Source organism: Chelonoidis abingdonii, chromosome 26 (genome assembly GCF_003597395.2).
Source record: "Chelonoidis abingdonii isolate Lonesome George chromosome 26, CheloAbing_2.0, whole genome shotgun sequence".
Taxonomy (NCBI): domain Eukaryota; kingdom Metazoa; phylum Chordata; order Testudines; family Testudinidae; genus Chelonoidis; species Chelonoidis abingdonii.
The window spans coordinates 8,055,147-8,067,910 of record NC_133794.1 but is presented as its reverse complement, the minus strand read 5'-3'; the positions used below and the strand labels follow the sequence as shown (position 1 = coordinate 8,067,910).

Below are 12,764 nucleotides of genomic sequence, written 5' to 3'. Positions count from 1 at the left end.
AAAACCACAGCAGCGAGTCTCAGAGCCTAGGTCAACTGGCTTGGGGAGGTGGGAGGGCCTCTCAATGTAAGCCTAAAAATAGCAGGGTAGATGTTCAGGCTAGAACCTGGGCTTTGAAACCCTGGAGAGTTGAGGGTCTCGGAAGCCTGGCTCCAGCCCAAGCCCACAAGCCTGAGTCAGTTAACCTGGGCTCTGAGACTTGCTGCTGCGGAGAGGTGGGGGCGGGAGGGGGTTGCTGTGTAGATGAAGCCTCTGTCATATTTATGACAGCTGTCTTCTTGCTTGAAAAGCAGTGGCTTGAACCCGAGACCATCAGAAGTGAAACCATAAGTACATACATCCTGATGTGAAGAGTCAGACTGGGGGCCGTAACAGATCAGGGATAGAAGGAGACATAAAATACATGGACCTGGGGGTTACATAGTCACTGTCTATCACAGCTATCCAGAATAGTAACTGTGCCCAGTATGAGACACATTATTTTCCCATTCCCCCACCATAGTCACATACATTTCAGCTTGAGGGTCAGGTACAGGGAGATGGACACCAGGACTAAGGGATTTAGGAGTAAAGGAATCTCAGACTAAAACAAGAAAAGAATTTAGCAATCTCAGCCACTGACTACTTTTTTTTTTTTGAGAGAGAGAGAGAGAGGCGCATCAGGATCTTTGGTATCTCAGAAAAAGCAGGTGCAGTTCAGTGTTTCAGATACACCCTGAAATGCGAGTGGTGTGTGGACATACATTTGAACTGATCTGTGGGAGGAGCTGCCTGAGGCGTGTGTAAGCGGACATGGAGGAAGTGGGATTGCTGACATTTGTAGGATGAAGATTCAATCTCATTTTACTGCTCATGCATAGGACTCCAGCTTTTGCCATCTTCAGATTTGACCATCACCTGCTGGTTCACAGCAGTGGGGACGAGGGGACATTTTTAAGTGTTTGTCCAAGTGCCCTTAGGTACTCTTATAAGAAGTGCCATGGGACTTTTACTAGTCTCACAGTGGCCTTCTTGGAAAATATTAGATTTACTCCAGAAGGTCACAGGGCTGTACTGATGCTGGTGGGTATGAACCATGGTTCCAGCAAGTGCAGGTATTTCAGACACGAGACTGACTCCACTGCCATAGCCTCTGCTCCCATCCTACATTAGAAAGAACTTTCTTGCAAGAGAGAACACACAGGGATTCTTCACTAAGCTCATAAAGAAATGTCTTACATAGGAGCTTTAGTTTATATCAGAGAAAAGCAGAAGGGACACAGTTTTAAGTTCAAATTCTTCTAACCCATCTCAAGCAGTGCTGCACAGCAGTGTCATCCCTGGGCATAAGCTCAAGGCAGCCTGGCCTACTGACTAGAAACTTAGCTTCAGAGAAACAGATCTGTGCATAAGGAGAAATCAACTATAAGCTTCCAGGAGAATTGACCCATTGTGCTGAGCAAGATGTTGATCTGCAGGTAAATGATCACAGGATGTAGCAAGCTGTGCTGTTAGGAGGGATGCCCACTGTAACCCTGCCCTAGCTGGGAGGACAGAACAAGGCTAGAAATAAGAACAGGAGTACTTGTGGCACCTTAGAGACTAACAAATTTATTTGAGCATAAGCTTTCGTGGGCTAAAACTCACTTCATCGGATGCATAGAATGGAACACACAGACAGAAGATATTTATACATACAGAGAACATGAAAAGGCAGAAGTAGCCATAACAACTGTAAGAGGCCAGTAAACTGAGATGAGCTATCATCAGCAGGAGAGAGAAGAAAAAACACCTTTGAAGTGAAAAAATCGAGATGACATAGAGCGTGAGGGATATTTTAACATGGAACTAGATTCAGTTAGTGTAATGACCCAACCTTCCCATCTCTCGTTTTCAAAACCTAATGATATGTATCATGCATATAATTTCAATGTCAGTGGTCTCCCTTTGGGTGCCTGTCACTGAGTGGTTAGAGAGGTGAAGGTGTCTCCCACTGTTTTTTAATGTTACGATTCCTGAGTCAGATTTGTGAACCTTATTCTTTTGCGCAGATGTCACACGCATCACGTGCCAGCATGCCCCCTTGCCATATACATTAGCCAAACCGGACAGTCACCTCTGCGCAAAAGAATAAATGGACACAATCTGAATCAGGAATCGTAAACATTCAAAAACAGTGGTAGACACTTCAACTCTTAACCACTCAGTGACAGTACTGAAGGGCATTTGCAACAAAAAAAAAAGTCAAAAACAGACTCCAAAGAGAGACCCGCTGTAACTTTGAATTAATATTGGCAAAATTAGATACAATTAACTTAGGTTTGAACAGAGACTGGGAATGGTTGGGTCATTACACTAACTGAATCTATTTCCCCATGTTAAAATATCCTCTCACTCTCTATGGGTCATCTCAATTATCACTTCAAAGGTGTTTTTTCTTCTCTCTCCTGCTGATGATAGCTCATCTCAATTGATTGGCCTCTTACAGTTGCTATGGGTACTTCCACCTTTTCATATTCTCTGTATGTATAAATATCTTCTGTCTGTGTGTTCCATTCTATGCATCCGATGAAGTGGGTTTTAGCCCACGAAAGCTTATGCTCGAATAAATGTGTTAGTCTCTAAGGTGCCACAAGTACTCCTGTTCTTTCTGCAGATACAGACTAACACGGCTGCTACTCTGAAGGCTAGAAATGGCTCCAAAGCAGAGCAGCTCTTGTGTGTGCTGCTCATATTAAAAAAAAAAAAAAAAAAAAAAGTCTACAGCCCTGCTTCATCCCCAAAGACCAAGTGAGGGGTTTCAGATCCAAACGTCAGGATATGGGTTGGGGTGTCTGGACCTAGGATCATCTCTAATGTAGAATGCAGAAGTAATTCAAGCATTTCAAGTACAAAACAACCAAGACTCCACTGAGCCCCTCACCCTTAGATTAGTGCCCAGGTCCCTACTGTGAATAAGACAAGAAATAGTGAAACTTACAAAAGGATATTTCAACCTTCAATGGCATTTTTCAATATTATATACTCAATTCACTGGAAACTTCAACAGGATGTTTAGTGGGCATTGGTACATGCCAAAAGTAATCCTGCTGGACTGAAAAGCAGAAGCCTTAATTATTATGACCCAGAAAAAGACTCTTTCTTCACATGCATACCCAGCAAGCTTTAGGAATCAGGTGAGAAGGGTTATTTACCAATGCTACCAAACCTGAAAAATAACATTCAAAAACATTGTTATGATGTAAACGCTTATTCCCTCTTAGTTATTGTTCCCATCACGAGATTCAACTCAAATCCCACTTCTGCCATTTTAGAGGCTTTAAAAGGATCTGGTCCGGCAGAGATGGGATGGGATGGTTAATGAAGATTTTGTTGACCACGTTAGGGTTCAATATCTTACTTTTTACCACCAACATATTCAAATTCACTCTTTAGATTCTTGCAGACAAAGGTGTCATTTCCCAACTACTATACCAGGTGAAGCCTGAAATCTTCAGTAAAGCACTTTGCAGTCAGAAAACTTAGCTCCCTAATATGTAAACTTGCACTGCTCTTGTTCGCCACATATGGTAGAAATTACCTTACGGGTAAATTCAACATCCTCACTCTAGCAGTGATCTGATGCTTTGAAAGAAGTGAACAAATCTGTACTGCATTTGTCAATTGTGCAATACTGTACTTCGTGACCCCAGCTGGAATTAGCTCACACTATGAAGCGTGAGGACAGAGTTACCTTTACATTTTTGCTCCCACCTAGCTTAACTGCAGGCCTTTTCTTATTGAAGTATATCTAAACTATTTAATCTTGCTCAACTATTTTCCTCAATCCAGTTTGGGAGGGTGTGACAAAGTTCCTCCTCTACCATGGTGGGTCCTGCGCTTATTGGCAGATTTGCTCACCTCAGTGATCTTCCCCACAGGCTGGGTCAACTCCTCCTGTGTCTGATCAGGAGTTGGGAGGTTTCGGGGGAACCCGGGCCCGCCCTCTACTCCGGGTTCCAGCCCAGGGCCCTGTGGATTGCAGCTGTCATTAGTGCCTCCTGTAACAGCTGCATGTCAGCTACAACTCCCTGGGTTATTTCCCCATGGCCTCCTCCAAACACCTTCTTTATCCTCACCACAGGACCTTCCTCCTGGTGTCTGATAACGCTTGTACTCCTTAGTCCTCCAGCAGCACACCCTCTCACTCTCAGCTCCTTGTGCCTCTTGCTTCCGTCCTCACACACACTTCCTCTCCTCTTGGCTCCCCCTGCCTGACTGGAGTGAGCTCCCTTTAACCCAGGTGCCCTGATTAACCTGCCTTGATTGGCTGCAGGTGTTCTAATCAGCCTGTCTGCCTTAATTGGTTCTAGCAAGTTCCTGATTACTCTAGTGCAGCCCCTGCTCTGGTCACTCAGGGAACAGAAAACTACTCACCCAGTGACCAGTATATTTGCCCTTTACAAGACTCTTGCACCTCACTGGTTTGGGTCTGTCACAGAGGGGTTAAGCATCTGGTCTTGAACTTTTCATTTCAGTCTTGTGTTTCGCTATATAGTAATACAAGAGAAAGTTACAGATTCCCTAGACTTTACAGATCAGAAGAGTTACTTAGGATCTGTGTTTAGAGGAGGGACACCCAAGTGAGCAGAGAGCAAACAGGAAACTTTGAATATCCATTTTACTACAGTAAATATCAGATAATTTGATCCCACTTTTGGCTCCATGTTGGCAGGTCCCCAACACACCAGGGACAAGTCTCCCATCTACTCAGATATTTCCAGAGTTCCCATAACCACTGTACAGCACAAGTAAATCCTATTCAGAAAAAACAGTTACTGACCTTCTCGTAACTATTGTTCTTCGAGATGTGTGGTTCACAGCCATTCCATTCAGGACGTGCGCGCCCTGCGTGCATGGTCGTCGGAAAGTTTTCCCTTAGCAGCTCCCTCGAGTCAGCTGTGGAGCCCCCTGGAGTGGCACCTTCATGGTGCTCAATATATGACCCTGCTGACCTGACCCCCCTTCAGTTCCTTCTGGCCGGCTACTTCGACAGAGGGGAAAGGAGGGTTGGTAGTGGAATGGATGTGAACAACACATCTCAAAGAACAACAGTTACGAGAAGGTGAGTAACCATTTTTTTCTTCTTCAAGTGCTTGTTCACATCAACTCCAATCAGGTGACTCCCATGCTCTCCCTCGGAGGTGGGGTCAGTGTTAAGGAATCGCTGACTGGAGCACCGCTCTCTGGAATGCTGGATGATATGATAATGAGCAGAAAACATATGCCCCAATGACCAGGTTGCCGCTCTGCAGATCTCCTGAATGAGGAGATGGGATAGGAAAGCTGCTGACAAGGCTTGTGCCCTTGTGAAGTGTGCTGTAATAGCCGAGGCTGGGACCTCAGCCAGCTCGTAGCATGTGCAGATGCAGTCTCTGATCCAGGAAGAAATGCATTGGGAAGAGACCAGAAGCACTTTCATCCGGTCTGCATGGCAAGGAACAACTGGTTCAATTTCCTGAAATGCTTAGTGCGCTCAATGTTGATTAGGAAACTACGGACTAAAGAAGAAAACTAAAGGAAGCACTTGCAAGGCAAGTGAACGCAGTTCCAATGGCCATCATGGATGGTAAGAAGGAACTGAAGCGGGGTCAGGATGACAGGGTTATATACTGAGCGCCATGAAGGCACCACTCCAGCGGGCTCCACAGTTGACCCGACAGGAGTTGCTAAGGGAAAACTTTCTGATGACTGTGCACACGGTGCATGCACACCCTGATTGGAATCAATGTGAACAATCACTCGAAGAAGAATTTTCCATCTCCCAGCAAGAGACTCAGAAAGGCCTTTTCTCAGTTTAATATTCTATCATTTGTCTGGGCTGATTGGTGCAGCAGGTCCTATGAGCCCTCAGCTAGGACACCGCCTCACAGATGGATGTTTTGAATGCATACAGATACAATTTTCAGAAGCACCTGAGGAACATGGGAGCCTAAAATTCCATTTTCATAAGTGACTCTGGCACTTCGGAGCCTGAGTCATAGAAGTGCTTTTGAAAATGTTACTCATCGTGTTTTAAATACTTGTGAGCAAGATAATTTATAGAATGGAACACAACACATTTCCCTTCTCCTCCTCCTCATTTTATCCCTTCCGTACATTCCTTCAGCCAGCTCTCTCTATGCGGGTCTCTATGCTAGTGTGTCCATGTCGAATATCTGCCCCTTCTATCCTCTTACATCTAGCCTACACCAAGTTGCTGTCCATATCTCCAATGTGAGGATCAGCCCTTTTCTTCTGGGTACTGGATCCTCTTTGGCAAAGAGGAATAAAGACAAACTTTATCTTGCGTGACAAGGTTTTTCTTCACTTGAATTGGAAGTACCTGGAGCTCTACAAAGCTTTGAAAAGACCCATCGGCCCAACACCCAACATCCAGAGTGTGCATGGATGTCACCATGTGGCAGCACTGAAAGATTCCACCTGCTGGACTCTCTCCCATTGGTGTCTCATACAAACTATGGAGACAGAAGATGTTGCTTCAGATGGCCTGGAACCAGGGAAAGGTATGTTCATTTGTAGCACAAATTCTTTACACTCTACTGAACTCTTTCTATAACTTCCTCAATGTATAGGTCCTTCAGAAAGAGCAACGCTAACACAGCATGAGCCAGAGGATGGAAATCCTTCCTTTGTATGTATCTGTTAAGACCTGTGGTGTAGAAATTTCCCAGTCGCATATAACAATCCCCAGTAGCTCTGCTTGTCTAGATGGTTCTGTCCTTTCTCCAGTTTTGTACATATGGGATTGCACCCACTTCCTAGTGAGATACATCATCTACTGGACCCTTTTCATGAGCACAGCATTACATCCCCATCTGAACCCCCCAGGTAAAGTTTATTTTTCCCAGCCAGAGATCAGAAGCAGAAAATACATACAGCCACAATGAGGAAATCCAGCCAGCACCAGGCATTGGTGAAGAACTTGACGAATCCATAGGCGCACCATTTCAGCAACATCTCCAGAATGAAAATGTAGGTGAAGACCTTGTCTGCATACTCCAGCATGGTCCGGATGGTCTTTCTCTGTTCTATGTAAATATCCTCAAAGGCCTGGGAAATAATCAAATGCCACTTGTCATGGCATAAGACTTGCCACTGAATATGCAGCAAACCTGCAGCTTATTTAAACTAGGGTAAGCTGCACCAGTGGAAGTCATTTTTTACACCAATGCAGTACATTTGCACTGGTGCAAAGTAGTCCAGTGTAGACAAGCCCCATGCCAGATTTTCAAAGGAACTCAGCTTCCTTTTAGGCACTTAAGTGAGGGAGTATTTTTCAAAAGTGCTCAGCACCCAGTGTCTCCTATTGTGATTCTTACAGATTTTCAAAACAGCTCAGCTCTCAACATGCATCTAGTGTGCTGAGCTCTTCTGAAAATTTTTCCATTTATTTCGATGCCTAAATGGGAGCCGAGTGCTTAAAAAAAAAAATCAAAAAAAAATCAGGCTCTAGTTCTAGGTGCAGAGACCTTCTAAACATTCTGGCCACAGATACTAAAGAGAAGTGGAGAAGCACAGGAATTCTGTTGTACTAGAATTTGCTGCTGAAATGTACTGCATTTTTTCATTCACTGTATAGCACAATCCACTAAATACCCAAGAAGCTGATTCACATCAAAGATCTGGGAAAAAATTAGATGAGATCTTTCACTGGTAGGAGAACTTCAGCCTCTAGAAACATGGCTGCAGCGTCACAACCATGCATCCCAGCTTGCACCCACACAGTGCCTCCAATCTGAAGGTCTCCAGGAGCTGTGCGAATGTTAAAGAAAGTATCGCTATCCCTACAGCGCAATGGGCAAATTAAGGCCCAGAGAGGTGAAGTCACTCACTGAGTTGTGGCAAAGCAAGGATTAGAACTCAAGATTTCAAGGCTCCTAGTTTTGTATCTTACTTTAAGTTAGATTGGAAAACCTTCAGGTCAGGGACCACGTCTCGCTAGGTTTTGTACAGCGCCTAGCACAAAGGGGCCCATTGCAATACAAATCATTAATAATAAATCACAAGTCTATCCTTCATTCCCCAACTTGTCCAAGGAGAGATGGCTTTTCCCCACCAAAACGCCCAGAACTAGCTCTCAGTACCAGGAGAAGAGCCCCAGTAAAATGTTATTTGGCTTCACAGACTTCCAAAACTACTTACCAGGGCTCCACTGCTCATTAGGATCATGAAGATGATGAAAGTCTCGAACCAGTTGTGCTCCACAATCAGAAAGCAGGTCTTCCTCAAGGTCCACCAGGATTTGCCCAGTCCATCTTCAATACTGACCTGACAGCACTTAAAGCGCTGCAAACAACCTGCATGGGGGCAGCGCAGAAAGGATTGAGTGTGAGATGATGTTTATGGCAGGTGGGAGACAGGGTATTGTAAGAACAGAAGGGTCTTTGCATAAGTGACTTTGCTCCTCTAGAGTCTTAAACAGGCTGCATTTCAGTTAAAAGTAAAATGTATCCATCCAATAGATCCACTCATCTTCCAGGTCCTTACACTAATTCCTGTCACTGTAGGATCTGAATGACTCGCTTTACGTCAGTCAGTTTAAAATAATTATACTCAGTGAGGGAGCCGCACTTAACCAGAAAGCAACAGAGAAAGAACTCACGGATAAAATCACCTCAAAGCATTTAAAATACCTTTGCTATGGGAATTATTCTAACAAATCAGTGGCCATGTATGACTTCATGATGGCTCTGTCAAACATTGTGACCATCAGTATCTTCACAGCAGCAGCAATAAAACCCCATTTCTCTTCCTTCAAAATCCCTGGTGCCAGCCACTTTCACTGAAGTAGAACCTTCCTTAGCTCTTAACAAACTAGACCATGGCAACAACAGCTGGGCTCCAAAGGCCTAAATCCTGCAAATCCTTGGTGTGACTATAATTTACTCATGCCCGCAGAACTGGGGATCTTTAAGAATCCCTAGCTGTGATCCTAAACCCAAGGTGAAGCCTACACTAGATATGGGTCACAACACCAACTTCGAGACCCATATCTACATCTGTGCTTAACTCACCTTCTGTGAAGCATGCATCTGGGTCCAGATATTCTTCTGGTGCCTCCACAGGGACTTCCTCTACCTCTGGCTTTATATCAATGGTGCTGCCCTCAGAAGAGCTGGTATCATCCAGTTTCTTTAACACAAAAAGAACCCTCAACAACCACCCCAGTCAGGTAAACCCAAAGATGAAATTTCACGGCAAGTCTACATGGGATGGAGCTCCTTAGCAGAGGAAACTAACCATTTGCCCACCAAATCTGTCTCAAGAAAATCTATTTCCTGGCTGTTGCCAGGATGGTTTGGGACACCAACTGTGAATTAGGCATTCTGATTAGGATATTTAGTCATCAGTTTTCAAGTTAAAAATCTTGAGGATTGTAGTGCAGATAGGGAATCAAATCTGAACGTTTGCCACTTTTTTGGGGGTGGGAATCACATTTCAGACCCATCTTTACCCCTTAAAATGCAATGTTATAGTGACTGAATGGCAGTGCATTAACACACGACAATTATTACAACGACAAACATTTAGGCCATGTGTGATATATTCCATGTTAGGACCACAAACCACTTTACAGAAGGTAGTTGTTGAATCCTTCACCACCATCTACTGTGAACTGATGATATTCTCCCAATTTAATGACAGGGAAACTGAGGCAGAGAAGCGCTGTTCCTTGCCTAAGATCACAGGGCAATGTATGACCCTGGCAAGAATATAACCCAGGTGCCTTGACACCGAGTCCTATGCATCAGCCAGAAAGCGATCTGTCCCCGGTAGCCAAATTTTTCCTTCTTCGTTTAATTCACTGCAGGTGACACACCCAATGTTAAACCGACACTGCACTTGATCTTAGCCACAAGCCCAGGAGAAACACAACACTGATAGGACAATAAAAACATGCGGATAATGGCTGGGTGTTTGACTCGAACTGCTATCCCTATTCTATAGGGCAGGAGAGTGCAATACAGAGATTAGACTGTAAACTCCTTAAGGCAGGGACTGTCTTCTACTCTGCCCAACTTAACAGAACTTCTATAGACCCCTGTACTATAATGAATAATGAATTATGCCCCCCTTGCCCAAAATCGCACCAGAACAATCTGTGGAAGAGCTGTCTGTTAGCATCTACTTGTTGCCTCACATCTTATAATTGGGGTTGTAAATTCCTTGGGGCAGGGACTGTCTTTTTGTTTTGTGTTTCTATGGGAATTAGCACACTGGGGTCCTGATCTATGGCTGGAGCTCCCAGGCATTATCACAGTACAAACTAACAACAAAAGCAGGGAACAGAATTCAGACTCCCCAGCTGCTAAATCCTGTGCCTGAGCCATGAGACCAGCCTTCCTTCTCTTGCAATGCTTCTCTCTCAGCAAAAGTTATCTGTAGCTGTGAAATGGGCAAGTGGTTAATGCAAATATTGAGCATCCATCCTACCTCCTTGCTGCCATTGGGATCTGTATCGCTGCTAAAGTCTTCTGTGTTGAGGTTTTCGAAGTCTGACTCACCCACAGCAATGGGTACCCGAACCGTGAGATTGGGGTTATTGATAAAGGACATGTGGTCTTCATCTATGATGTATTTCTCCACACTGCTCCCAATGCCACTGGTGGTGCCATTGCCATTCTTCTGATAATCAATGTCCCTGTTGATATCAGCCCCTGCGTGGTTAGCGATGCAGTTCACCTTCTTTTCATACAACTCGTCCAAGGGTTTGACCTCATCCGCCTCTCTCTGCTTGAAATGCGCTTGCATGAACTCATGTGCTTTCGCCTTGATCCAGGCAATTCCCCGCTTGATGCGAATGACTGCTATTTGCAGGTTGTTCATCTCCCCATCATCATCTGTCGCTGCTAAGTTATCTGCACTGAAAGAGCTCAGCAGCAAGGCCAAGAAGAGGTTCAACACCTGAAAGAGAAAAGAGGTCACATTTGGCAGAGCTGACATTGTGCCGACATACTATGGCAAAGCTGCATATGAGCATTTAGCCACCTGAGCCACTGACACTAATGGGAGCTAAACCGTAAACCAATGCTGGTACCTGATAAATCTATTGACAAATCCAGAACTTAAAACACCAAGGCCCCAATCCTGCAATAGCTCCGTGCATGGGAGCCCTCGGCAGCAAGCACCCCCTTGGAATCAGTGACACTCGGTGCATGTGCAGGGTAGCCCCACACGCAACTCATTGCAGGACTGGCGTTCAAGGTATAAAAGTTAGGGATGGGCCCAGAGTTGCCAAGTTCCAAGAGATTTAGATCTAGCATTGTGGTTCGGTCTCATCTCAAACTCAAAAGGAGTGTATTAAACTAAGCACTTGATCAGTTACCGCCTTGGCCTAAGTCTCTGCCCCTGTCTATTTCCAGCCCCTGGAACAAAGCAAAGAAGAGGACTTTCTCTGTCAAGACCCTTTGCTGGCACAAGTCCTTGCAGGGGAAGTCCACAAGGAGTCTCTTGCTGGCATGATGAGTGTTTCCACTGGTCTGTCCTTGGTCTTTCTTCCTGCCCCCATCAACTTTTCCATAGAATTTAAAGCAAGAAGGGATCATCATGGCCATCTAGTCTGACCTCTTGCATAACAGGTCATGCAATTTCACACACACCCCCGCCCCCGATCTTCATCCAGCCTACATTTTATGATTGAGCTAGAGCACAGTTTTTAGAAATTTCCTAATCTTGATTTAGAGACTTTAAAAAGAGTTTGGGGCCCTTCCCTTGCTTTCCCTTCCTTCCCCTCTATCATTTAGTTTTAGCAGGAAAACTGGGTTTTCTTCTTGTCAAATTCCTTTAGCCCATCACACCATGTGTGGGTCAATCTCCTTTGACTGATAATTTTGTGCCACTGGCTTTTATAACAGAGTAGCTGGATATTTTTGTGGTGGGCACCTAATGAGGTCTTGATCCTGCAAAGCATTTAAGCAGGGAGCTGTCTTATCAAATTCAATAGGATTATTCACATGCTTAAAATTAAGCAAACGCTTAAATGCTTTGCTGGATTGGAGCATAAATGGGTTAAAGTAGTAAAATAATACTCTGAGGTCACAGTGCCATCACCAACAATTTAAATATTCACAGAGATTTCAGGATGAACTGACATTTGAGGACTAATCTATCCTTTTACCTACCTGCTTCATAGGGAGTTTAGGAAGTAATTCTGGATACAACCTCATATATTAAACATAGGCCTGTTGTGCAAAATTGTTCAAAAAATTATTTGAAATCTTGTTTTGGGTGATTTTAAAATGGGGTTGAGGTCAGGAGGAGTGGGAAGTTGTCTGAAATTTTGTGAAACAGGGTTTTCACTCTAGTATGTGAAAATTCACATATTTGAATGATTGATGTGAAAACTGATTTTTATCCAAAATTGGAAGTTTTTCTTCTTCCATAAAGCAGGGCCATTTTTACTACAAGCTCTCAAAGCCCTTTATAAACATTTAATTAAACCTCACAGCAGCCCTATGAGGCAGACATGTATTTACTATACCAGTTTTACAAATGGGTAAATGAGGACCAAATTCTACTCCCACTTACACACGTTTAAATCCAGACTAATCTGGAGTTACAGCAAGGTAAATGAGAGCAGACTTTGGGGGCAGAGAGGTTAAGGTCCATATTTTCAAAGTGGGCATTAAGGCCCCAGTCATGCAAACACTTAACTTTGCAGGATCAGGGCTTAACTTTGGGTGCCCAACTTTAGGAACCTACTGCCAGATTTTCAGACGCTCTAAACATCCCCAAGTCAACGA

General features: G+C 44.2%; 1 protein-coding gene across 2 annotated transcripts in view; it reads right to left on the bottom strand.

The window, feature by feature from the left end:
• SCN8A (sodium voltage-gated channel alpha subunit 8) overlaps positions 1-12,764 on the bottom strand; it is a 95,785-nt gene that overhangs the window by 17,460 nt on the left and 65,561 nt on the right. For both annotated transcript variants that reach the window (XM_032785643.2, XM_032785642.2), the window contains exons 16-19: positions 10,456-10,926; positions 9,036-9,153; positions 8,164-8,318; positions 6,898-7,071 (exon numbers count right to left, since the gene is read on the bottom strand). In XM_032785643.2, coding sequence (XP_032641534.1) covers positions 6,898-7,071; positions 8,164-8,318; positions 9,036-9,153; positions 10,456-10,926 — 918 coding nt within the window. The remainder of the gene's footprint in view (positions 1-6,897; positions 7,072-8,163; positions 8,319-9,035; positions 9,154-10,455; positions 10,927-12,764) is intronic.